At 34.3% G+C, this 27,920-nt stretch overlaps 1 protein-coding gene across 1 annotated transcript in view; it reads right to left on the bottom strand.

The window, feature by feature from the left end:
• The window catches only part of DNAJC13 (DnaJ heat shock protein family (Hsp40) member C13), a 118,432-nt gene that overhangs the window by 64,856 nt on the left and 25,656 nt on the right, over positions 1-27,920 (bottom strand). Inside the window, exons 3-21 of the mRNA XM_009239322.4 lie at positions 24,711-24,786; positions 23,798-23,947; positions 23,329-23,370; positions 20,429-20,629; positions 17,787-17,993; positions 17,597-17,692; positions 17,134-17,225; positions 15,604-15,770; positions 15,422-15,501; positions 15,170-15,339; positions 14,634-14,733; positions 11,639-11,746; positions 10,789-10,944; positions 9,478-9,534; positions 8,182-8,303; positions 5,934-6,009; positions 5,609-5,704; positions 4,685-4,828; positions 1,071-1,153 (exon numbers count right to left, since the gene is read on the bottom strand). Of these exons, the coding sequence (XP_009237597.3) occupies positions 1,071-1,153; positions 4,685-4,828; positions 5,609-5,704; positions 5,934-6,009; positions 8,182-8,303; positions 9,478-9,534; positions 10,789-10,944; positions 11,639-11,746; positions 14,634-14,733; positions 15,170-15,339; positions 15,422-15,501; positions 15,604-15,770; positions 17,134-17,225; positions 17,597-17,692; positions 17,787-17,993; positions 20,429-20,629; positions 23,329-23,370; positions 23,798-23,947; positions 24,711-24,786 (2,223 nt within the window). The remainder of the gene's footprint in view (positions 1-1,070; positions 1,154-4,684; positions 4,829-5,608; positions 5,705-5,933; positions 6,010-8,181; positions 8,304-9,477; positions 9,535-10,788; positions 10,945-11,638; positions 11,747-14,633; positions 14,734-15,169; positions 15,340-15,421; positions 15,502-15,603; positions 15,771-17,133; positions 17,226-17,596; positions 17,693-17,786; positions 17,994-20,428; positions 20,630-23,328; positions 23,371-23,797; positions 23,948-24,710; positions 24,787-27,920) is intronic.

The raw sequence follows: 27,920 nt of genomic DNA, 5'->3' as shown, positions 1-27,920 counted from the left end.
CCTGGGTGACAGAGTGAGACTCCGTCTCAAAAAAAAAAAAAAAAAACTAAAAAAGAACAAAAACACAATTCTCTGGTCAGATACAAAACTTTAGGTTGGGGAGATAAGAATTACTGGACTTCTGGGTAAAGCATGTGGAATAAACAACAATCTATATGTTAGGACTTTACAGACTACCCAAGAAAGAATACTGCAAACTACCAAGCTATGACTGAGCATTTTCAAAGTATCTTCCTCATATGCTTGGAGTGACTTGTAAAACATTTGGGCACAAGTCTAACTGGGGATGAATGGGCTTCACATATGCTTACTTTCAAGTTTGCAATCCTCCTAGAAAGTCTCATTTCAGAGTTCCAAGGAAGTTCTATGGGGCGCAACACAACTGAGAGAGAAATCCAAGGCATATACTTAAGGATATACTATATACATACTGTATACTTTAAAAGTAGTGTGGGGGAGTTTTCAAAGGACATATTTTTCTTTATTGGCCAAGGTATAATTGATATGTCAGTTTCCAGAGTGAGTACTGTGAGTTATCTTAAAGAAGCTTTGCAAGCTCCCCAAAATGATTGTTTCCCTGTCGCGCGCGCGTGTGTGTGTGTGTGTGTGTGTGTCTGGGAAGGGGGTGCAGGGTAAGGGTGAGATTAGTAGATAAGAAGAGGGAAGAGGTTACCACATTTGATAGGAGGGAAGGTCTTCCTATCAGCTAACTTGGACACTCATTTCTCCCAAGTCTTATGTTATCATCTGCCTCTTTTAAGACTCTATTTCCAACTAGGAAGTATGCAATTATTTCTAAGCCTGTAATAAAGTGTTTTTAAAGTAATCGTCTCTAAGCCTTAACAAAGTCTTTAATGTAATTTTAGTTCCTCAGACTATCACTCTATGAAAAGCCTTAATTTTAGGAGCATCTCTAGTCACCCCAATCTTAACAGTTATAGTTCCTGAACTTGATGGCATAAAAATACATGTGGCATAAAGCAACAGTTTCAGGGAAGAAGAACGTGTCATGATGCCTCTCATGGCAATACTAAATTTAATCTTTATTGGAAAAGAGACCTAAAGTTTACCTATAATAGAAGAGATCCCAATTTGCTTCTATTTTTATTCTTTGTCTTCTCTTTCGAAGAACTACTGGCTTCTGATTTATATTCTGGAATAGAAAAAAACTTCATAGTGCTCAATCTGGGGCTACCACATAGGCTTAGTCAGAAGATCATCAATTTATAAGTGATGAGAAACATTTCTTTCATCAAATTTTGACAGAAACAAAAATTAATGGAATAAATAAAATCTATAAAACATGAATATAAATATAGGATATTAAATTATATCACATATAATAATTTGACAGCATATATTTCTATAGTGTTACTCAAGTATTTTCCATGTAGCCTAAAGCTGTTTCAACACCAAATTTTGTTAAAGTTTACAGTGATTAATAAAATTTATAATAGTCAAAAACAGTGACTTGTTTCAAACATTTACATGCAGTTAACACAAAAGCCTTGGGACAACAATAAATGCAAAAGATTACAGGTTGTTAAAGTGCTACCAAAGCCAAGAGGAGCAAGTACAAATTGAAATAGCTAATGGAGAAGAAATGTGTCTACATTCAAACACATGTGAAGTAAGACTTGAATTTATTAAACAGAGAATATCAAAGATGACTCCACATGCCAGGCAGCTTAATGCATTTCACACACGTAGCATGAACTTAACACTCACCATATTGTTTTTGTCCTGAATTTAATCGTAAAAAGGAAAAAAAAATTAAAGAAAATAAAAAGAATGAGCCTAGATCTGCTAAATTATATCTATTACACATCAATACAAAATTATCTTCACTTTAAGACTAAAATAGGTGCACCTGCTTCTCTAAGCCTGTGACTCAAATTTTAGGCAGTCATAAACCCTTTGAGAATTCAAAGAAAGCTATGGCCCCTGTTTCAGAGATAGGCACATACTTAAGGCTGTAACTGGAAGAGAAGATTTCAAGAATTCTTAAAGTCTGTACATGGACCAGAGGTTAAGAATCTCTGCTCCAAATGAAACCCATATATATATATATATCAGATATGAAAACTCTAATCCTCATTGTGATAGAAACAAAAAGTAGAAAGTGGTATAGATTAAAACATGGAAGTCTGTAATTTCATTAAAGTGCAAAAAAACCCCAGACTAGATGACATAGAAAGAAAAAAGGTAAAATAAATTTTAAAAAATATTATTTGAAATATAAACCCTATAAGTTATGTAAGAAAATGTTTCCTACAAATTTTAATTCTGTGCACTGTCATGAAAACTAATGCAAAGTGGCTTGAATAAAGTATATAAATAATTCAAAATTTGGTTTAATGACGAATCTTTTCTTAAACTTTCTAATTAAGAAGTACTTTCTTCAATCCCTCCTCCCCGCCAGGACAAAAGGCTGGCAGTCCAGAGTAATAAAAATGTAAATGCTATACAGAAAAAGGACAAAAAGCTCTCCATAAACTAAGTGACTGAATTGGAGACTCAGGCTAACAGCTCTAACTAGCTAAACAAATCCCTAAACTGAAAATAACAAAGAAAAAGCAACCTTATACGTTAGCCAAAGGTTACTATTAATCCAGCACAGAGCATCAGCTACAAATGGAACTGACTTCATAAACATTGATTATATAACAAATGCAGATTGTTTCAAGAATTGCCAGTTAATCTTGACAATGATTAGTTTTCAGACTCTAACTACAGCATAAGATCTTTCCAAACTTTGATGTTAGTGTTTCTATTAATAAAATAGTCACAAAGATTATTTGCTGTTCCCTAAAGAAATTAATGTTAAAAATAGTACCCATGCAGAAAGGGGATAAGCCATTGATGCTAACCAAAAGATCTTCTTGACCAACATTTATCTGGCATCATTATTTACTCAAAACTTTAGTAATACCCCATGTAAATGATACCAACAAACCAATAAAACATTTTTTATATTAAAAATATTCTTTTCCCTCTCAAATGTTTTAAAATAGCAGATTATTATCCATAGTTTTAGCTAAGACTAGAGCTTTGTGTTCATGCTTATGCTGGATAAATGTTACATATGAAGTCTGATGCCAAAAACTTATCTACAGTATGATAATTATATTCAACAGCTTGAAACAACTGTTATTTTAGAAATCGGTTTAACTACCTGAAGCCAGGAGCTTGTAATTTTTAATAACTGTGAAAATCATTCATATCTGTAGATTTTTCAACTGTTCAAATGCTATACCAGTATTATCCTGACCAGATATGTATCTAGTGCCTTTACTATTATCTTGCTTGTATATCAAAAAAACCCTATAAGATAGAGAAGGGAGGTATTGTTATTCCGATTTATGAAAGAGGAAAGTAAGGTTCTAAAAACCGTAACTTGGATTAACGAGTGATGAAACTAGGCTCAGAAGTTAACCAACTCAAAGTTCAGTATCCTCTTTACTATACTACACAGTCACTTGAAAGCCTAATGATTCTTTATATTGAATATATCACTTATATAAATTAGCAGTAATCTATTATTCGGGAGCTCTAAAGAATTGAACACTGATCCCAATTTCAGATAGATACACAAGACTATAATATTTGTTCTGCTATGCTTATGTATTCTGGTAATCCATAAGAAACCCACTTGTTTTAGACAGATATTAAAGTTATTTTCCTTGAATAAGGCAATAACTACCATAAATAAGGAGAAGGTTAAAGAGAAAGAATGTATGTGTGATCAACAAAAACTGAGATCAAGACTGCTTCTACAGGACATCTTAATTCATACTCAACCACTGCCAAACCCATTATAGATAGAAGAATGCATTACTGAATCAGGTTCTGTAGAATATACTGCATGCTGAAGAATGAGACTAAAACTGTTTTAGATCTAACTTTGATTTGAGAAACAAATATTACAAAATTTAAGTACACACAATAAATTTAATTTAAAATGTGAATCTTAAACACTTGTCTGGCTAGTTCTGAATAAAAAGGCTATCAGGAAGAGCACCTTTATTTTTATAGGTACAAAACAAAGTCCAGAGAAGAAGGGAAGAAAATAAATACATAAGAATAAAAAAGAACAAAAACTGGAATGGAAGAAAAATTAAGAGTGGAATTCTATATTAAATACCAAAATAAAAACCTAATCATCAACTCATAAAACTATGAGCTAAGGAAAATGTATACAAAAATATGAATTAGAAATTAGGTACCATTCGGTGGGGTGGGGTGGCTCATGCCTGTAATCCCAGCACTTTGGGAGGCCAAGGCGGGCGGATCACGAGGTCAGGAGATCGAGACCATCCTGGCTAACACGGTGAAACCCCATCTCTACTAAAAATACAAAAAATTAGCCAGGCGTGGTGGCGGGCGCCTGTAGTCCCAGCTACTTGGGAGGCTGAGGCAGAAGAATGGCGTGAACCTAGGAGGCGGAGCTTGCAGCGAGCCGAGATCGCTCCACTGCACTCCAGCCTGTGCAACACAGCAAGGCTCCGCCTCAAAAAAAAAATAATAAAATAAAATAAAAAAGAAAGAAATTAGGTACCATTCATTTTTAAGCTTCAGGTATTCAGCAAGAAATATATCAATACCATCTCTGTGAACAGCAGGAAGTAAAGTAGACTAAGACACACAGAAGTGCTAGGAATTTGGAAGCAAATTTTATTTTTACCTCTTTTTGAGCAATGCCCATCCTATCCCTCCAGTGCATCAATACAAGATCCACTTTTTCTTTGGCAAATTTTTCAACTTCTTTAGCAGCTTTTCCAGCTAGTCTTTGCCACTCTGGAACTTTATTAAATTTTCCATACTGATCCTGTAAAATAATGTTGAAATCCATTACATGCCTGTTTGCAAATTTATTTTAAAACTCTATGTAAAGCTGAGTCATTCTATCTATTTTATAAGGTAAATGCTGGATATTATGGTTTAGTGAAGAAACAAACTGAAAACTTCTACAATTACACTTTTTATCCAAGAAACTAACTTTTCTACTTAGGTTTCAAGATGATTCTTTTAGGAGGGGTGGCAAGATGCAAGTGGGAGCTGGGTGCAGACAGAGAAGGAGTGATGACAGAAAAAGAATACATGTAAGAAATTATTATAGTAGTGTATCATAAAGATGTTTAATTTTTCCATGGATGGCCCAACCTTATAATTAACATAGATCTTATAAGAAAAAAATCCTACCTATAACTTTTTTCATGGTTGGCCGTTTTTACCAACAACATTTATCAATCTCATATGTGCAAAATACCACATTTACACACTTACTGGTACTCCAGAATGTACCAGTAAGTTGAATTAGAGAAACAAAACATTAGAATAAAATGACCACTATTCATAACATTAATTTGTGGTGATAGTTGCACAACTCTGTAAATATACCACAAAATATTTAATTCTATACCTTAAAAAGATGAATATTATGGGATGTAAATTTTACCTCAAGAAACGTATCAATAGTTAAGCATTACTATTCAATGCAATGAATTCTTTGTTTCTAAAAATTTTTAGCGTGTTTCAAAAAAGACATATATATATATAACAGTACCCTTACTCCTAAAAAAGACACACTTGGGACAATCATATTTACCATTGCTATTTTCACATTGTCTCTAACATGCATCCGATCAGCATCCTTCTCAGGTACGAGATCTGAGCTGTCCAAGTATGCCAGCAAGCCTGGCGGCTAAAAACACAAAATCCATTTTCAAAACAGTGTGAAAAAGAAAATTTAGCCTTAAAAACGCAAATAAATTAATACTGTGGCTTAGCTATTGAGGGTAAAACTTTACGGTAACTCCGATGATAAATACCTTTTCAATAAAAAACAAACCATCCCCTTTTAACAGTACAGATAACTTGTTCAACTGAATTTTATTAGGCAGTATATAAACCTAATTTCTCAACTGACTTACCAAAATGCGTTTCAACAAGTTTGTTGCAGTTGCATTATCAGCTGTCCAGAGTCCCACTAAATGTCTACTTAGCTGTCTGAAAAAAGCAGACGTTGAGAAAGGTTTGCTGCTTTATCTCAGCTAGAACAGAAAGGAATTTTTAAGAACAAAATATCACATAATTATAAAAAATATGGCTACAGTAAAAAAATCATTCCGATGTTAAAAATAGTTATTAAAAAATTTAATGTGGAGAGTTATAATTCAAATATTACTAATATTTTGGAATTTTCTAAAAATTAAAATGTTTTCCTAATAAATATACACTCATTTTCAATAAACCTGAACATGAAAAAAGTAGGTATTTATCCCACTTAAAGGAAGAAAAAAACAACAAAAACAATTAGACTTGATGACAAAATTAATTTGTATAACGAGTCCTACTAATATAGTGACGATGGCATCCTGGCATTTTCTGGAATTCTGAACAAGCAGAAGTCAACAACTATGTTCTAATATAACTGTTTTGACTAGATCAGAGAGAAAATTACTTTCACTTCTAGAGTTTGGGCAAAGACCTAAACCACTTAAAGCAAATTATTTGACTCATCTCACTTAAAAGCTATAAAAGTATATTTTAATTCAAAGTAAAAATCTAAGATCCAAGTTGAATCTATGGTTTAGTCATTTGCTAATTTTAATCCCCATTCAACACCTGTCTCCTTAACTAAAAGCTCCTCATAAGTAGAAACCCTATTTTACTCACCAGTGACCCTTCTGTGCTTTGGTGGGGATTCAATTACCATAGCTATAAGAATGGTCATGAAACCTATGAGGGAAATAATCAAATAACCACCTACAAACATATGTTTTATATATGTTACATTACCAAAGAACAAAATTTAACTGCAAAACCCAAAATATACTTTGTCACCAGACAGTGAACGCCACTAAAACTGTTCATTCCTGTGCCAATTTGAAAGCTAACATACTGAAGTAATTAAACTTGTAATTTCCTTCACTGGCATTTGGTAGGTTATCATATCAGTGACTCCTAAAAAGGCTTTAGTTAGGGACAAAAGAGATAACATTTTATAACAGCAATTTGTAAAAGATAAAGCAATGCAAATAGAGTGATATTTCTATTATACATTGACAGATCTTAAAAGTGTAATTCAAATATTACTAACCTTTTGGAATTTTCTCCAAATTAAAATGCTTCCCTAATACACTAATTGATCACAGTAGGGAATTTAACTGGTTAACTATGCTGAAGAGAAACACAACAAGCAAGTATTTAACATGGGGGGCGGTTAATGGAATAAGCTATCAACAGTCTCTAATGAAAGATGGTGTCTAGCACTGCTAATAAGACAATACTGGGAAAACATCCTTCTTTATCCTCTAAGACTACTTTTGTTCTTAACACAAGTGAGGGAGGTAGTTTTTTCTAATAGTATGAACAGTAAAAAAAAAATCCCTGGCAAGGCAGCATACCATGACGTATAATAACTGTACATAGATGACAAAGAAAATGTACAGTAACAAACTAAATGTTTAACTCAGCAACTTATGCTATTATTTAAAAAGTCAAAAAATAAAATTAAAAATATTTATGATACTCACTGTTTTTACTAACATGAGTCATAATATAGTATGCTTAAGATAGCTGAAAGGGTCACATGTTAGAAACCACAAAGAGGGTTAAAAGGGCTGGAATTAATGTAGTGTGGAATAAATGAATAAATTTATGTGTTTATAGTTGAATGACTATTAGGAAAAAGGGAATCATTTAATTACAAGAGATTTAGGTTAAGTCTAGCTTAGGCTGGATATGTAAGGTTTTCTGTGGTTTTTAAAGTAGAGTATTTGACCAAAGATATTTAAAAATCAACTATGTGAGGTTTTCCCACGGGGTCATATGCATGCAAGATAGTCACAGGAATATAAGGAGAAAAGGCCTGAGCATGTGGTTCTAGTTCCATAAGCTTTTAAGTACCCTTTTCCATATTGGTCCCATGACTATGGTGTCAGGACCTGATAATAGGTTAGTCGGGGAAAAAGAGTAAACAGTGTTTCCCTCCAGGTTTTCCACAGGCAGGGACAGTGATCATTTGGGCAAAATCCTTCTCTAAGGAAAGGAAAAGAACTAGGTGGATCAAAAGAAAATGTAATATTTGTGTAATACAAACACGTAGTTTTATGTAACATCTGAATCAATTCTCTAGACAGGAAGTTAATTTACAGCAAATTGAATTAAATCACCTACCTATTTGTAAGCATCCTTTGATCTGAGCTTATTGTAAACATCGCAGTATGCAAGTGTCGAGGTAAGGCACCTTCACTTAGGGCAAGCTCCTGCATTTTTGTAGCAATTTCTTTATCACCTTCCTTTGGAAAAAGGGTAAGATGATCCCTAAGGCGGCAATCCAGGACAAGCTATCCAAACTTTAAAAAACTAATTTTACATCTTTAAATGAAAAAACCATTCAGTATGTAATAAAAGTTTAAAATGCATCTTCTAATCACCCCCCCAAAAAAAAACATAGGTGAGTAGCAGCACAGGTAATTTTTAAACCTTTGGAATAAGGTTGAGATGTTTCCAGACAAATTTACCTCATAAAGTATGCTTTGCTAAACTTAATATTAAAACTAGGTTCACTCCCTCTGTGTATAGCTGCCAACAAAACGGAGAGGCTTGGCTATCGCAAGCTCTGTAAAAGATGGGTACTTTGGAAGCTAATATTGAGCAAAGAACCCATTAGCTAAAGGGAGAAAATTAGCCTTTGGCTGTATATGCACACTAAAAATGCAAATAAACTTTGATGTTCCATTCAGTTCAATGCCTATATATATTTACAGCTACTTAACGGCATACTAATTCTGTGATTAACTGTGTGCTATACTTATGCACAATAAATGAATTTTTTGGTAAAAGGAGACTTCTTCAATTGTATTCAAATTGCTTTTATGACAACAAAAGAATACAAGAATTCAAAAGCTATTTAGACTGATGTCATTGTAAACATCATAGTATGCAACAGACATTCATAGCCACAATCTTTTAAAAAATACAGAAGCAAAAAGCAACTATCTTAAAGAAGCAGTATCTTCGACAAGATCATGCTCTAATCTCTAGAGCTCAATTACAAATATGCTTTAGCAAGAACTTTTTGTTGCCTTTCTTACTTGATATCATTTTGCTATGAACTAACTCCATCAATAGATTTCTATACAATCTCAGTATCTCAAGACTTCAACACTGTCAACATTATCCTTCCAAAAAAGAGCAACAGACAGAATGCTTTTAATTAAGTAAAATGAACAAATAATGCAGTAACAGATTTATTTGCTCTACAACTTCACTTACTATGAAATGAAAACTTTTATTATTGAGGATTGTTTCTGTAACAAGTTTCAAACTAATTTATAATAAAGATTTAAAATTACTTTTCTTACCCAGAGAAATGTTTATTTCCCAAAAAGACTGAAAGGCAATATTGTCAACTTCAATTAAAACAGCCTATCAACATTCAAGGTTAAAATTTCAAAATTGTTCTCTCACCTCTATTATTGCCTTCATAACCAACCCAGCTCCTTTTATTATTGCCATGGAAGGATGCTTTAAAGTGAGGGGAAAAAAGTATCAAAAACTAAAAAAGAATTTTATTCCAACACATTTAGCTGTTACTCTTAAGAAGGATATACATTTTTACACAAGGTATAAGCCATAAAATTAGTAAAGGATACATCTCAAAGTCAGTTTGGTTAAATATTTTAGGTATTTTCACAATATAGCCTTAGACACAGACACAAACAAAGAATTTACATTAGTAGGAAACAGAAGGCATTTATTTGAATAATTATAATTATTTGAATGATACATATCAATGATACTAAAATAATAAAAATATAAATATCATATATACATACATGTATCTAATAAGTACTATAGTACTGTATAAAATAACAAATGTTTTCCAGTGTTTATGAAGAGCCCTGCTAAAGCTCATTTTATCATTTGGGAATTTGTAAAGAAAAGGGAACTTTGGGCCTACCACAGAAAAATGAGTTTTTCACTACTAAAATGGAGGCCAGGTGTGGTGGGTCATGTTTGTAATTCCAGCACTTTGGGAGGCTGAGGCAGGAGGATCACTTAAGCTCAGGGGCATGAGAACAGCCTGGGCAACAAAGGGAGACCCCGTCTCTACAAAATAAATAAATAAATAAATAAATTAGCCGTGTTTGGTAGCATGTGCCTGTGGTCCCAGCTACTCAGCAACTGAGGTGGGAAGATCACTTGAGCCTGGGAGGCTGAGGCTGCAGTCAGCTGTGATTGCATCACCGCACTCCAGTCTGGGCAACAGAACAAGACCTTCACCTCAAAAAATAAATAAAATAAAATAAAAAAGCAAGATATAGAAAATGGGCAGAGTGTCAAAACAGCAGTCAACACCCATCAACGGGACTCTACATGAAACACCAAGAAATCTGTAAGCTCAAAATGTACCAATATGATAATGTATTAGGTGCATTTATTCGTCAATATTATAGATCAACCTGCAGCCTACATGGATGCTTATATTTATTCAAAGCTAACCCAAGATGGCTTTGAGTGTAGCCCAACACAAATCTTAAACTTTCTTAAAACATTTTTGTGACTTTTTTTTTTCTTTTAGGTCATCAGGTATTGTTAGTGTTAGTGCATTTTATGTGTGGCCCAAGACAACTCTTCTTCTTCCAGTGTGGCCCAGGAAAGCCAAATGACTGGACACCTCTGCTATAGAAGTATGCAAATGGTATCTTAGAAACAGTGATCCTAAAAGTGGTTCCCTTAAATTCACTGTTATCTGACAAGAAAAATACAAGCTCTCACCTGAAAAAGTTTAAAAAGGGTTCTTCCATTGGATGCTACCATCTCTAAGAGCATATCAAACTGCTGCCCTTCAGTTGTCTCACTATATGGAGCACAGAGGGCAAAAGTAAGGAAGTCCAAGAGCGAACTAATAACGAGGGCACCAGTCCCATGATCCTGAAACAAAGAACAGATTCTCTTAAAGACTTAGGGATGGGGACCTTCAGTTAAATTGTAACAATAATGTGTTCCTTTCTGTTATTCTATATGTCAGACATAAACATTGACTTTAATTTCTCAACATGAGGTTCGAAGTTGGATGACTCTTTAGTACTTGCTTTGCTCATATAGTGAATCCATTATCCATCACACCTCAAAAGGAACAATTAAAATTCAAATTTCAAGAGTATAACCAAGACTTCTCAAATGTGTATAACAAAGGTTAATGTTTATTTGCAAAAAATAATCTTTGACAATATTTGCAAAACTCTGGCAATCTGCTTATGTTCCTTCAAGATGCTATAGAATGCCCATCTCCAAAACTTATCAGGGACTGAGGAATAAAGATTTGGCTTAATTTTTTTTTAGAGCAGTTTATTTCATAATGACATTTTTAAAGAAAGAAAAAACAAAAATTTGGAGTATCACTGTGAAAATCTAAAGGCTTTGACATCTATCCTTCCCAGATGAATGGATATAGTCCTAAGACAAAATATTTTATTATCAAAGACCAAGCTGAACTGTGACCAATACTGACCAAAGCTGGAGGCTACAATAAAAAAAAAACAAAATCATCCACGTGGCACTTCTAGAATATCTTTCAATAATGGTATGGTTATCTACAATGAAGACAAATTTAATTATAACTTACCACATGGGAATTAAATTTCTCCAGTAAGTTTTCCAGAAACTTCTTTGACGAGAGAAGAGAAGCTTTGTTCAACTGTTCTTGTCTTAAGTCATAGTCATCATGCATGGGCTATTGATGAAAAAAAAAAAAACAGTGATAATTCATAAGCAGTCCCATGTGCTAGCATCACGCAAAAGTCATTTATAAAGAGTATTCATTACACATTGAAAGAGTTAAAAACCATTGCCTTTAAAGTGTAAGGCAAAAAGGAAACTCGTGATAAGCAGGCAGAAGTGATGATTTACCATGATTTTGATCAGACTTCACAGATAATTTGCCCAACAATTAACTGAACACATACACAAGGTACTCTCTCAAAAGTCACAGATCTTATTAAAAGGCAAACATTTGCCCACCCAGAATTTTATAACTAAAATTTGAAATAAAACTTAGCATTCAAAAGTATGTACTAAAATTAACAAGAAATACTTGTTTCAGGGTGATTTTCTTTTGAGTGTATAAAACATTCCAGCATGATGGTTAGGAGTAGAGCTCCAATCCTAATTTTACTACTGACAATAACTGGGAGATGTTACGCAAGGTAAGTTACTTTACATAACTCTTTAAGTTTCATATTCCTCAGCTGTAAAGTAGGAGTAATAGTATTTATGTTACATTACTATGATGCTTAGATGAGATAATTCATGTAAGATACAAAGCCAACACCTAATATGTAATGAGGGCTCAATGTTTGTTTCATAGCATTGTTTTTTACTTTTTTTATTGTGGTAAACTACATATAACAAAAGTTACCATCTTAATCATTTTAAATTACACTGTTCAGTGGCATTAAGCATTCACATTGTTGGGCAACCATCACCACCACCCATCGCTAGAACTTTTTTCATTTTCCCAAACTGAAACTCTGTAATCATTAAACAATAATTCCCCATTCTGCCTTCCTCCCAGCCCCTGGCAACCACCATTCTACTTCCTGTCTGTGAATTTTGACCTCATATAAATAAAATCATACAGTATTTATCCTTTTGTGACTGACTTCTTTCACTAGCATCATGTTCTCAAGGTTCATCCATGTTGCAACACGTGTCAGAATTTCCTTCCTTTTTGTTTCTGCTCATTTAGCAAATACTGTATATGTTACTGTGGTTAATTGTATAAACTTTGGAGCCAGAAAGTGGGCTTGAAGCCTCCTCTGCCATTTACTAGCTACATGACCTTGATCAAGTTACTTGGGCCTTAAGTCCTTCTCTACAAAATAGATATAACAGTAGTAACTTCTAAAGTTCATTGGAAGACTGAATAATATATGAAAAATTCATAGAATAGTACCTGAAACACAGAAAAAATTAATTATTGTTTATTAAACAGCTTGACAAGGCCTGTTAAGGATAAAAATTAAAATTAAACATGAATATTATCCTCAGGAAGCTGACAGATTGAGAAAGATACATCATGTTTAGAAATAGCAATAATTCAAAGAAGAAATTGCTAAGAAAGATAAGTGTAATATCTATGAAGGGTAATCTCACTTCAGGGAGGGATAAATCACTACCACCTTCAGGAATAGGAAAGCTCCATTAATTTTTAAAATTTTAATTGTTGTGGGTACATAGTAGGTGTGTATATTTTGTAAGCTTCATTTAAAAGCTGACTTGAGCTCTTATTGAATAAGCAGGGAAAGAATTCTGAGCAGAGAGAATATATGAAATATTAAAAAATATATATATTGGTCTCCATCCTTGGCTCCTGACATAGAGCACCTAAAACCCTTGCAGACAGGGCCACTAGCAGAATCTTTTGTTGCAACAGTCTTTTACCTTGGTTCCTGACACAGAGCTCCTAAGGCCTTCGCAATTTCCTGATAGGGGAGCCTGACACAAAGCTCTCTACCATTAGAATTTCCTGGGTGATAGGAACATCTTTTGTTCTAATAAAGCAACTCTCCAAATCATTGTTAAGTTCTAGTTATCTCACTACTTGTTTGGAACAGTAAATAAAATTAATTCACTTTTGGGAATGCAAGGTTTTATAGAAGTGTTTACTTATGTTTATGTACGACTAAGCTTGCCTAAAACACTTTATATAAGGAAAAGTCCCAGGTACTACACACAAAATTGAGATAATCAGAAACTTCAAAACTATACTAAACAATTGTTTCTCCCTCTGTACAAGCTGCCTCTAAGTTAATCTTTACTGTGCCAACAGCTTTCAGGTGTGCTTCTTCTTTAGCCCTGTGACTACCCTAGCTCAGCAACTCATTTCTTACGTGACAATTTGGTCTACCTGCCTCTAATTTTACTTCTATTCTCCACATACTACCAGTGTGGGTTTTTAAAAACTCAAACCTGATCACATTACTGCTCTTTTGCTAAAAAATCCTTCAGGTGTTCCTTACAAAAAGATACAAATCTAGCTCCTCCCTCCTGATACAGAAGGTTTTTTATTACTGTCTGCATACATCTCTAGCTGCAACTCCTAATTACCCCCCATCCATACCTTATAACCCAATCATATTTAATTATTTGTTGCTTTCCAAACATGCCTTTTTATATGCTATTCCCCCCCACCCCAGGAAGGCCTTTCCAGAGCTAGAAAATTCCTGCCTGTCCTTCAAGATTCAGATCAAATGTAACATCTTCCAGAAAGACTGGGTGAGAATCTTTCATCTTCCCCTCATCACCAAACAAAAATAAAGTGCTGCTTTTCAAGATCCTATGGCCCCTACTACCTTACGTTGTACAGATATGCCTACCTTACCAGACTGTCAACAAAGTGAAGGAAGAAAAGAACTTCTGTCTTAAGATCTTTGAATTTCTGGCACCCAGCACACTGCCTGGTATTTAGGATATGCTAAACAAAGGTTTGAGTAACTATGAGAACAATTTAAGAAACAGAAACAAGAACTTATTGGTACAATGAAAATCTGGGATTGTGGAAATCAAAACCACCAGTCAGCTTAAGAAAAACCAGTTTCCTTAAGAAAACTACTACTTACACACATAAGGGCACAAAGCATATCAACTGCTGCATGGATTACTCCGTTGTTGCTCCTTTTGAGTGCTTTTACTACCTTCACCCCTAGACGCTCGCGAAACCTTTTGGAACAAAAAACAAGCATATACTAGCAATACCAGAACATTTTAAATTGTTATATTATTGAAATAGGTCATATTAACTTTCCATTGCATTACTGGAATAATGACATATTTTAAATTCCACCTCTGAAATTTATCAGTCTTCATAATAGTTTTTTCTTTGAGAGGGAAAATATTTTTTAGGGTTAACTGAAACTAAAAGGCATGTAATTTCCCATTCAGATTGAAGAGTCAGTAATATTACTGGTGAGTATTGGACTAGTATTCCGCTTCTGCTGCCCTCACCTTCCTTTTTCATTTCTCATGAATAAAGTACCATATCACCCTATAAAAGGTATCTGGTTTAGTCAAGGAAAAGGAGGTAAATCATTCATTATCTGCCATTTTGAATAGTTCAAATTCTCTAAGAGAAGTTAAGTTTCAGAAGACAACTTACTTTGGAAGCTGAGTGAAAGCTAGGAAACCAGCTTTGGATGCCACAAGCCTCCTCACGGCCTGGAACTGACTCTCAAGTTCCGCATTTGAAGCAACGACATCCCCTTCTTGGGACAATAATGCTGTTATGGCATTATTGATCAGTTTTTCTTTGTTTTCTGAGAAGAGACCCTAGGTGAAGAAACAGTATTTCAAAAAAGTTTCCATACCAAAAGTTAGTAACAATGAACAATTATGATAAAACTTAGCTTACATCTTGTGTTACTGCATGCAGGACTCCACTGTATGAAATATTAGCATTGAACCTGAATACAGCATCTGCAAAGTTGCCATCTGTAAAGAGATTAAGAGGTTCAAAAAGAAGATACAAATTCCTAATTCTTAAATTATTAAGTAGATGAGTGAAAATGTAATTACATTTAAATCAATACTTACTTGGAGGTGTAGCTAAGAACCTGAGGTGAAGGCTCTCTACTTCCTCATCAACAGGCATGCTGAGTAACCCCCATCGCTGACCTTTATGGGTTGGTGTCATTTTTACACAAACATCTCTATTACCAGAGGCTCTTACTCCATCCAGCAAACTTGCTAATAAGGAATCTCTAAGTAAGGTTAAAAGTAAAAAAAGGTTTTAGCATTGATGATTAAGGGGAATTTTGATCTAGAATGAAGCATAGGCCCTTTAGCAGGTAATCTGCTCAGGGACACACTATAGTTACAATGGGAAACACAAACAGTGGGGCTTTAGGAAGAGCTCTAATACTAGCTCTTCACCATGCTGCTACATGACCTTGTACAAGTTACTTAAACACTAACTTTAATGTCTCTTTCTCTCCCTTTAAAATTATTTTTAACAGCTTTACTCAGTTCTAACTGACAAATCACAAGTCATCCAATTAAAACGTAGAGTTTGATAATTTTTAATAAATTTATACAACTGTATAATCACCATCATCCAGTTCTGATATATTTTCATCATTCCAAAAAATTTCCTTGTGCCCATTTGCAAAAGAACACTCCCCAGCCCCAGGAAACCACCGATCTATCTCTATAGTTTTGCTTTTTAAAGAAACTTCATAAAAACAGAATTCTAGAATGTGTAGTCTTAGGTGTCTTGCTTATTTTACTTATCATACATAGGCTTTTGAGATTCATCCAAGTTGCTGCATGTATTAGGTCAGTCCTTTTTTATTGCTGAGTAGTATTCCATTGCATGAACAGACAACACTTTGTTCATCAGGACTAAGCAAGATAATGTACATAAAGCATGTGACAAACAGAGTATTAAGATCCTTCCTCTGATGAGAACATCCATTTTTTTTTTTTTTTTTTTAAGGTGTTCTTTTTCCTTGAATTCAGGACAGGAAAAAAACATAACCATTGCTTAACATTTCAGTCTTGTTGACCTTAGATTGAAAGCTTTGTAAGGCAAGAAACCGCTATTGGTCATACTATACTACTGGAAATACTATAAAAACACTAGTTACAGGCCGGGAGTGGTGGCTCATGCCTATAATCCCAGCACTTTGGGAGGTCAAGGCAGGTGGATCACTTGAGGTCAGGAGTTCGAGACCAGCCTGGCCAAGACGGTGAAACCCCATCTCTACTAAAAATACACACACACAAAAAAATTAGCTGGGCGTGGTGGCGCACACCTGTAATCCCAGCTATTTGTGAGGCTGCGGCAGGAGAATCGCTTGAACCCAGGAGATAGAGGTGGAGGTTGCAGTGAGCCAAGATCACGCCATAGCACTCCAGCCTGAGTGACAGAGTGAGACTCTGTCTCAAAAAAAAAAAAAAAAAAAAAAAATTGAAAATGGGATGGTCATTTTAAATATGCAAGAAAATGTCTTTTCCCAAGTTAAATAATTTTAAATTTATAGACTACATATCTTTGGTTTTCCTTGTTGACCAAGCACTTTGCCTTGCACATACTAGGGTTTCAAAAACTTAAAAAAAAAATACCTTTCTGTTGAAGAATATTTCCGTACTTGCCCTTTTATAAATTCAATGGTAAAAAGTTGTGGATTTTCTGAGTCACAGACCAATGCAAATACCTAATGAAAAAAACAAAAAATAGCTTCAACAAAAAAAAGTTTATAGTTTTATAGTATTTCATTATAAAATGTATCGCTTAGCTTACAAAAGTCACTATTTTAAGATGTGACTTGTTTACAATATAAGAGTTTAAAACTTTAAAATCTCAAATTTTCAGTTATTGAGTAACAAGTTCCATTCTTCATATACTTGGAAAATAACTTTTGTAATAATCATTGTTTTATGATCAATTAACATAAATATGTTAAGAGTTAAATACAGATTCTGTCCACTTCATATTCTTTAGCCAGGAGTAAACATTAAAATAGAAAATTATCCTAATTTATCAATAGAAAGAAATCTCATTTAAGCTAACAATGCTGAAACTTACTTCTCCTAAAGGCTTCAATGTTGCAATATTATAGGTTGCTGGATCACGTTCTACTAAACATGTTTCTGTAAGTGCTAGAACTCTTTTAACAGGCTCCTTCAAAAAATAAAATTGAGACATATTAAAAAGTTATTTTTTAAAATGTCAAAATCAGATGAACAAATTTTCATTTTTAACATATGGGTCTTACCGAATGTCTAGGTGATATTTTTTGGACTACAAACTCTGCTAAAGATGTGATGGATTCATCAGTGCTGTATTTTCCAAAGCGAAGATTCAAATATTGCTCGAATTCTAAAGGCTCTTTCCTGATCCGCAATGTAATACCTATGTAGTTACCAGCATGGTCTATTGCACTTTTAATAATCTCTTCTCTTTGCTCTGATGCAAATAAATGCTGCACAAATTTAGAAATTTAAAAAGTCAGAGTTGAAACAACTGAAATGTGTCTGTAGCTAATCAACTCATAGGAAAGGTATTAAAGTAGCAATTCTAGAGAAAAAAGAGGTAGGTATTAGAGGCAAATAAGCAGTTGTTTCAATGAAAAGACTATTACTAAATTAAAATAATAAAGTCTGGGATACAGAGCTTTGCAACTAACTCACTGAATGGCAATTATCTCAAAATTTCTCAGGTTCTGGTTCTCATCACCTTGTGCAAAACAGCACGCTGGGTCTTCCAAGAAGGGCCTCCAAGGAACCCCAGCCAAGCCACTGGGGGTGATGGGTATTGTGTGGGCAGGATTCCCAGTTTCAAACAACACAGCTCTGATTTAATCTGTTTTACACAGTAGGCTTCTTTGCAAGATGCTGCTGAAGAATGTTGAAATGTTTACAAGTCATTGGCCTACTGATGTTACAAACCAACTTCCTGGGCTCTATTTACAAAGGTAAGGAAACAGGCTACAGGATGAGTATCTGTTATTTGAAATGCTTGGGATCAGAAGTATTTCAGACTTCAGAGTTTTTCAGCATTTGGAATATTTTCATTACACTTACCAGTTGAGCATCCCAAATCTGAAATGCCCCAATAAGCATTTCCTTTAAGCATCATGTTGGTACTCAAAAAGTTTCCGATTTTGGAACATTTTGAACTTCCAGATTTGGTATGCTCAACCTGAACTTGCATTTGGTGCCTAGAGGCCAGAAATGCTAAATGTCCTGTAAAGGGCAGAGTAGGAGTGTCCCACACAAGAAAGAATTGTCCTCCTCAGAATGTCAATAGCTCCCCTGCTGAGAAACACTGGATCACATCGTATTTAAGACCCTGGTTTTATTCCTAGCAGCCTTTTATAGTCACCATAGATGCAAAAGGTATTAGCTAAAGGTTTGTTGAATAAATCTGGTATAGTACCATATTTATAGTGAATTGATTCATTTTAGCTAGTGTCTTACAGTGAGAAAGTGGACTAATTCAAATGAAAACTTCTTGCTGCCACCAAGTAATACAAAATGTTGGCAATTAAGAAGAGTATTAAACAATTTTCATCCCGAATGTTTACCTTATTATTCCATTTTATGGCTTGGCTGAATTACTGTGATACAGTTATCCTATTAAGGCCTGACAGGCCATATTCTTGTAATCAGGTATGTTTACCAACAAGATGTTAAGCATTCCAAATTACCACTGACCAGGGAAGAGACAGTCTATGGATAGCACTAAGACAGCAGGCTTTGGGCTGGGAGAAGGGCCTTCTTCATCTTTTGGGTCAAGCCTCAGAGGTAACACACAGAGGTTTACCTGTATGTTCCTAGATGAGGGAAACTAGGATGGTACTCATCAAGTGGGGAAAGAGTAAAATCTAAGATGGAAAAAGGCCTGTAACTCTGAAGAACAAACTATATTTCTACATCAGATTATCTAGCCCTCATCATTGTTTATTTCCCTTTTGCTAACATCTACTATCTTATATATGTAAAAGTTCAACGCTTGCTTTGGCTCTGCTACCAACAGAAGGATATTTTAGCTACAAAACACTAAAAATTGAAGCAGCATTCCTGGAACACTAAGGTAGCTACAAGAATTAAAATTTTCAAGAGAAAGGAATTTTGCAATTAAGTTCAAATGAGTCTCTCCATTTGGAGACTTTCTCTACTGCACATCTTTGAGACAGAAAGGCAGGATATATCTTAAAAAAAAAGTTATATATACTTCAGCTTCTATTACTGATTAACAGGGTCTCAGCATCTTAAGTAGCTTCTGTTATACCCCATAATTTACTTATATACAATTCTGAATTTCAGAACAAAAACATGCAATGAATTCCAAATTGAAGTTTCAGTGCATACTCAGATTTCAGATTATAAACAGCTAGGCAAAGGATGAAAGACTCTCAAAAAGTAAGTGATTTTAAATTACTTTTTCCATTTTTTTTTTTCCTTTTTGTGCAGAACAAGGTCTCACTACGTTGCCCAGGCAGGTCTCAAACTCTTGGCCTCAAGCTATCCTCCTAACTCTGCCTCCCTAAGTGCTGGGATTATAGGTGTGAGCCGCCATGCCAGGCTTAAATTACTTTTTCAAAGAAAGCTTAGAAACTTTTGGTAAGACAGTAATACCAATGAAAATAACAACTGTAGTCACTGTTTACCATACTAAGCCATCCATTGTGTGTAAAGCATTTTACATAAATTATCTCACCAGATCCTCACTCTCCTCATTTTGGAAAGCAGCAAATTGGGATTCAAGCTCAGGTATCTTTGATACCAAAACCTGCACTCTTACACTTCCTTCCAGAGGACTCACGTGAAATTTCAAAATGAAGTATAAAAAGCTTTGCTTTCCTTCAAATGGTCATGTCCCTTTTAAAGTGTTTTTTTTTTAAATAGTACTTACCAATCTACTAAATCCTCCATAAAGTATACAAAATCCTCCTTGATAATCTGAGAGATCTACAAATCCTTCAATATTTCTATAGTCATAGGAACAGAGTACTCTGTTGGTTGCAGGATTGATTTGGTCAAAGCCTCCTGGAGTTACTTCCAAAATTACAGGTTTTCTTGAGTCACTCCAGTGATGCTTATAGCAGTTGTATCTCTAAAGACAGAATCAGTATTACTTTTAGGTTCATAAAATAAAATTATATAAAATAAAATTTAATGTATCACAGTCACTATTGAAACAACCAAAAATCTAATTGTCATCATAAATATTTAGAGCTACTATCCAAATTGTTAAAAATATGATTAATTTTAGCTATTTGGAGGTGTTTAAGAATGTTCACACTAACTGAAGACAGTACATTCTTTTTTAATTAGCAAAGGGTTTGGGTTACAATATTTTATGAAGCTATTTTAAGCCACTCTGTAAATTTATAAAAAGAAAAAAGAGGAAATCCTACATAGAAATGTATTCTGAAAGAGTTTTACTGGAAAAAAGATCTACTTTCTTTGATGGATTCTTTTAATCCAAGTTCAATACTGAAAAGAGCTAAGTCACATTTCAGGGAAGTTGTAATATTCAATTTAAACAACCTGAACCGGCTCAGTATATTAATGTATATTTTATTTCCACATATAAAAAAAAAAGCTGAGGCCTACATTTGACCTTAGGCTTTTCTAATCACACAACTAGAAAGTTATCTTCAAGATGTTTGATCACATTAGCAAGTAAAATTCCATTTAGATAATATTCCTTCACAAATTAAAGTAGCTGAGTGTCAGAAATTATTAGAATAGTCAATATCCATTTACTATCCAGTTTTAGTCTTTAAAAAGAAAAAAGGTTTAATCAAGGCTGCTAAGCAAAATGATGCGATACGGAAGAAGAAAATAAATTTAAAATAAAAGAAAATTGAAGCAAAGAGAAAATAAGGATAACAAAGTTTCAGATGTGAAATGAGTATCCTCTCCCCCACCCAAACACCGCAAAGTTTTCTACCCATCAATATAAAGTGGGATACATGGTCAATTACAATTTTTAACGTAAAAATCAATTTGTTGCTCTAGAGTACAACTATTTCTGATGCTGAAATAAGAAATTATCTTCTAGGTTTTCAGAAAAGAGAGTGAAACACTAAGTAATGAACACCTATACTAATATCCCAACACTGAAGTCAGCAATGACCTTCACAGGACATCAAGTCTCCTCAGCATTACTGATCTATGCATCAAACACACACATAGTTCCATAAAAGTAATTATGCAGACAGACAAAGGGCCTGCACTAATCCAAGAATAGAGAACCTTGATTCTGAACTAAAAGATCAATCAATGCCACACCTCTCCTGCAGGAATGGGAGTAGAAGGCAGGGCACAAAAATTGTGGAGCTTTCCAAACTATACTTGTTTACATGCCTCAAGACCACTATATAGGATATTCTCCATTCCTCCCAGCTCATAAACAACTGCCATTAATGAGATGTGCTGATGGAAACATCATCATCCCTCAGGATTGCAGGGGCCAACCAAGAAGGACTTTGGGAAACTCTGATTTAGAAGTATATCTAGGGCAAATGGAGGTCTTAGAGCCAAATTCAGCTTAGGCAAGAAGAGTGCCGTTTAGCCAGCACAGCATTTGGGGTGGAATCTAAACTTGTTTTTAGGACAATACAGGTGTCACTTTGAGCCCCTTACTCCTGATGTAAAATCAGGTAAACTATCCTTTGGGCAATCTTCTAGAGGTACTGTTTCTACCACAAGATTTTGAAAAGTATTAAGTGGCTGAAGTTAACTGGTACAAAAGACAGCTTATATAAAAACTCTAAGTATGCTTTTGAAAGCAGTTGTTTCCCAAACAGATGAGGTACGTCACCTGACAATATAGAATAATTAAAATAAGCACACCAAGTTATGATTTATAAAAATTTGACCATGGCTCATCAGGAACAAGAAATAAGCAGCTCGCCAGTTGCCATTAAACTATTTTAAAAGGCTGCTGGACAACCAGCCAATTGCTAGAGTTGAAATTAGTGAGGTTTCTGGGATGCTAAAACAAGCAGCAGAATATTCATAGAAAGGATGAGGGCTTAAGACAGACAGGAGAATGGTGCTGCCCGCATATCAGAATTCAGTTCCTGCCTTTTGCCAGAAGCTAGGGTTCTGAACAGCGCTATAAATTTAAGCATTATTTTTCTCCATTATAAAAGTAATACCTGCTAATGGGAAGAAATTTAATATTTTAGGAGAGCGAAAAAAGGTTACACTCCTGTTCCTCTTTCCCAGAAGTCTCTGATTTAGTTTAAATGCTGCTGTTACATTACTGGAAAAGGCCTGGGAAAGTTAAGACGACTCTGATATGCTACCACAGCTTCCTCCAAAGCTGTCAGTGCACAATGCCAAGTTTCAGTACAGGCCAGATCCAGTCTAAGAACATGTAAGAAGACAGTTTCAATATGCTCAAATCTTAAAACTTGAATACTACTGAAATAAGAAACTCCTACACCAAACAAAGAATGAATGTTCCAACAAGCAGTATCAGCAGTATGACGTTCTCTGGTATTACTGTTTGGAATACTGTGTAAGGACTACCTGAATGCTTATAGTGTTGCTTTTAATGCTCCAAAGGTTTTTTTGCCTTTTTTTCCCCCCATCTACCAGTATCAACATTCTTAAATCTAACTGTTCATATTTGAGCTTCCTGTTAAACTACATCACATGATATCAGGAGACATTACAATTTTGCTTCTTTTCCCTTTAGCTTTGCTACAAATGGAACACACAGATTATGAAATGATTTCTACAATAAAGGGCAACATTTGAACAAATAAAAATACATAATAAATGTTAAATATTTACCCTTCCTGTGATTTTTCCCTCTGAAAAATCAGTTCTAAATCTCTGAAAGAGAAAACATAACCACAGTTTATGACAACAGACTGGTAAGGAAAACTTGGCTCAGTCCCTTCTACTCAAAGCAAGTAAAATCCTGACTTGGTAACCTGGGCACTAAAAACTGTTATTCAGGTTATAATTTAAGAATATTCAATAAAAAGAGTATGAAACCTTATTGAAGAACAAGATAAACATACAATGCTTTCTCCTGCATATGCAATTTAAAAAAAACTAATAAACTTTCAAATATAAAAGATTTTCCAGCCTGTTAGAGAAAAGTGAATGTTTCACAGTGTCAAGTTAAAGGTAAGTAAGAAAAAATAATCATAGTGGGTATAGGGGCAGAGAACATTAATTTCTCTACTTCTATGTAACTACTTCATTTTAAAAAGAGAAGAAAGAAATTTCGTTTATGAACATGGAATCTTCTTACCAATGCTTCTGTAAGAAGTTCTGTTCTGTGCTCTGTAGAAAATTTTAAAGTTTCTGACTTTTTTCCACTGCCTTTACGAAATGTGAGGTTGAACTCCGTTCCTTGTCCTTTTCCAACAGGGCTGATGCTGCAAATGTCTCCATAAGGCCACTTAAAAAAAAAAAATTTTGACTGGTGCTACTATAATACAGTAAAATGTAATGCTTATTTTTGTCACTTTAATTTCATAATCACTGATTAAATCAGCAAAATTTTACCAAATAGAGTCTAGAAATTGTGTCTTACAGTAATTCTGTAAAAGAAATTCTTTTAAAGGTTTTTAGTCAGAAAAATCCAATATGTATTCCTATTTTAATGACATTAATCCAGAGAAATTAAAATTAAAAAGTGACAAGAACTGGGAAGTGAAATTTTATGATTACTTAAAAATTTGTTAAAAAGTTTGTGAAACATGCCTGATTTGGAATTAAAATAGACCAGAATATCTTTGAATATGTTTACTTATAAATGTTCAGGTTACTCTTGTCTTTATAAACACATAATCCTACTCCCATGACGAGTATTTTATACTAACTGGACTCATGACTTATATATGCTTTTATTACAGTAAAAAGTATAAGCCTTTATAAATTATAGAGAACTAAATTACTAATTTTACATAAAGGAAGTGGCCACAACTAACAGTAACATCAAGTTATACCCTTGAGAGCCTAGAAATAAGCATATTCTCCCCCTCCCCTTTATTATTTATTTTTGGTCCCCAAATCAGAGTATTACGTAAGCACATCAATCTCTTTCAGATTTGACATTTCTATCTTCAAGTACTGATTTAAGGGAGGGTAATGGTCACAGCCTGGCTTTTAAAATTCAAAGGGAGTTCATACAAACACCTAACAGCTTCTAACAGGATTACCTGATTTGTTACTTCTAAGGTATTGGGATTATATGTAGTAATCGCATGAGTTCCAACTGAAAAGACACGCTTATACCTACAAAGGAAAACAAGTGCTTAAATTTAGTTTTAAACAAACAAAAAGATATTTTATAAGAAAATATATATAACACAAAACAAACATTTCAATACACAGAAATGTGTTAGTTGATTAATGGTGACTAAATATAGCTTAGTTATATATTCTCACCTTTTTAAACCTTCTAAAATGTTATTTTTATTAAAACCCACCCACTCATTTTACTGTGAACTATTAAGATATCTAAGTAGAAAAGTATGATTTATATGCAAGCAATCTTGTGTGTTAGTATAAATTAAGTTGGCAAAGCATCAGCTGAGGATGCTGAAAGATCCTAAATGGGAAAGTTTCATTTAAAAAAAAAACACTGCATACCAATGCTTTCAAAATACCCTTACAACAAAGCCATATGGAAAGGAAGGAAAAGCTATGGCCTGGGGCAACTGGTCAGTCACAGCCATATCCTGGAATCTTAATAGTTTCTACTTAAGCAACTACCTATTACATCTCAGTGTTGCAATTTTATAGAAGTAGGAAGCCTACACCACAAACAAGCAGTTTTCACTTCTCACTTCATTTCAAGTAATATATTTGAAGGAGAAAAAACATTTGGGTATCAGTAATCCTTCAGAAGAGAGAGGAATTCATAATCATAAAAGGAAATTGAATTAGAAAAACTTATTTAAAGCAAAATAATTAGTTCTTTGGAACTAAAACATTAAAATGGATAAAACATTAGTATATATAAAACAAAATTAAGGAAAACAAAGAATTCACACAACCAAAAGTTTTTTAAAATGCTGTATATAACTCTATGCTGACAAATTTGAAAATTAAGAATAAATCAACCCTTATATGGAAGAATTTAAGAAAGCTGCAAAGAATTACATCCTCCAAAAGCACCAGGCTCAAATGATTTCAAGACAGAAGAAACCTGAGGACCAAGTAACTCCCATGCTCCTCAAATTGTTGCCGAAAACTGAGTAAAAACAGTTTCTCAATTTTTTTAATACTACTAAAATCTGAAAAGACAATACAATAAGAAAAAAACCCACCAATCTATTTTCAAAGCTAATATTAGCAGTAACAAGTCGCATTTTAAAATAGTAATACACCGTGACCAATTGGGTAAACACTTAAATATTAGAAAAGTCTATTAACATAATTTGTTATATTTATTGAAATATCTATTTGTATTTTAATACGAGATTTTTTTAATTATCAAAAATGCTTAAGTTAAATCAAATGCCTTTTTGACATCTACAGAGAGAATGTTTTCTTCCTTTGAACTATTAATATGCTAAAAAGACATTAATAACTTAAACGAACAGCCATGATCAGACTCAAAGGTAATACAATAAAAGTATTCCCATTAAGATCAAGAGAGATCTTTCACATTTTCATTTTTCTCTTGTCTATTTTTTAAAATCAGTATATTATAAAAATGAGAAAGTATTTCCATTTAGGTAAAAAGGAAATGATAGATTTTATTAATCTTTACCACATCTCCATATACAAAAGTATTGCTACATGGTAAGTGCTTTTTTTCCTAACTCTACATGTCTAAAGTGGAGTGAGAAACTAAAGAATTATAGCACTTCCCTCTAACAAAAAAGCAGTCATTTGCTTCTTTTTAAAGTGGAGTGAGGGTTAGGGCACTGGTGAAGTAAACAAGCTATCTAAAGAGCTTAAAAGTCTCAAAACTTCAAAGGCTTAATCAATTAATAGGAACTAAAACAAAGAAATAAGATTTTGCTCAGTCTTTGACTTAAAAGCTGCACAGTGAAATCAAATGTGTGATAAGAGATGTGAATTCACAAACTATTTTTCAGAATCACCTTGAAAGTCAAACATGAAAATCCTTATAATCCTGAAATAAAACTACAGAATTTGTTTATTTTATTCTGTGAGCAAAAAGTGAAAGAATGCCTGAAATGTTCCAAACGTAACTGCTGGTGTCATGTACAGTCTTAGAGGACTGGCTAAGAAAATATCCTTTTCAATCCTACACCAATCTTCTCCACCATACCTAAGCGTCTTCTAATATCTTTCTCATATAATTTTGTCATCTAGATCATGCTGTCAAAAGAACTTTGAGATGACAATATTTTAGACCTACATTGTCCAATAAGAAAGACTTCCTGATATGGCAAATTTCCACTGTCCAATAAGGAAGTAGTCCCCAACCTTTTTAGCACCAAGGAACCGGCTTTGTGGAAGACAATTTTTCCATGGACAGGGCAGGGGGATGGTTTCAGGATAAAACTGTTCCACCTCAGATCGTCAGGCATGAGTTAGATTCTCATAAGCAGCACACAACCTAGATCTCTCTCATGTGCAGGAGGTGGATGGAGCTCAGGCGATGATGGAGCTCAGGCGATAATTCTTGCTCGCTTGCCCACCGCCTACCTCCTGCTGTGGGGCCCAGTTCTTAAGAGGCCAAAAACCTGGGCTTGGGGGCCCCTGCAATAAGGTAGCAATGAGCCAAGTGTACCTACTGAGCACTTGAAATGTGGCTAAGACAACTGAATTTTACATTTTATTTAAAGTTAAATAAATAGCCACATGTAGTTAGCAGCTACCATATCGGAGAGATCACATTCTGGATCCTTCAGCAAAAGGATCCTGGAGTTGTATGCACGCTAGACCCAGCAGAGTACTGTCATAACTAGTAAACATGGAGCTATCTTTCAGATAAATATTGAGCTCTAAAGCCATCCTAAGAAAGCTATTTAAAAAAAATTCCTAAGAGAATTCCCTTCCCCTCCGCATTCCCTTCCTTAAGTACTCCCCATGCTGCTCCTCTTTTTAGAGTGGCTGTTGAACTTCCGCTTAAGGATGGGGCAAATATTTCTGTGTCATTTAAGACATCTTTATAAGCAAGCTTGAACTTCCGAAGGTTACCAAAAAAGCCTCCCTGGATAACAAAACTAAATTTTCAATGATTTTCTAAAAAGCCCCCTTAGATAACAGATTTAGAGATGAAAATCTCTAAAATGTCTCGCATGTATAGAATATTAGTCACAACATTTACATCTAAAAGATTTTTATCAGCAAAGTGCAATGACTCACACCTGTAATCCCAGCACTTTGGGAGGCCAAGGCAGGAGGATCACTTGAGGTCAGGAATTTGAGACCAGCCTGGCCAACAT

Source organism: Pongo abelii, chromosome 2 (assembly GCF_028885655.2).
Source record: "Pongo abelii isolate AG06213 chromosome 2, NHGRI_mPonAbe1-v2.0_pri, whole genome shotgun sequence".
NCBI classification, from domain to species: Eukaryota; Metazoa; Chordata; class Mammalia; order Primates; family Hominidae; genus Pongo; species Pongo abelii.
The sequence above is the reverse complement of the archived record's forward strand: the minus strand, read 5'-3'. Positions and strand labels throughout refer to the sequence as shown.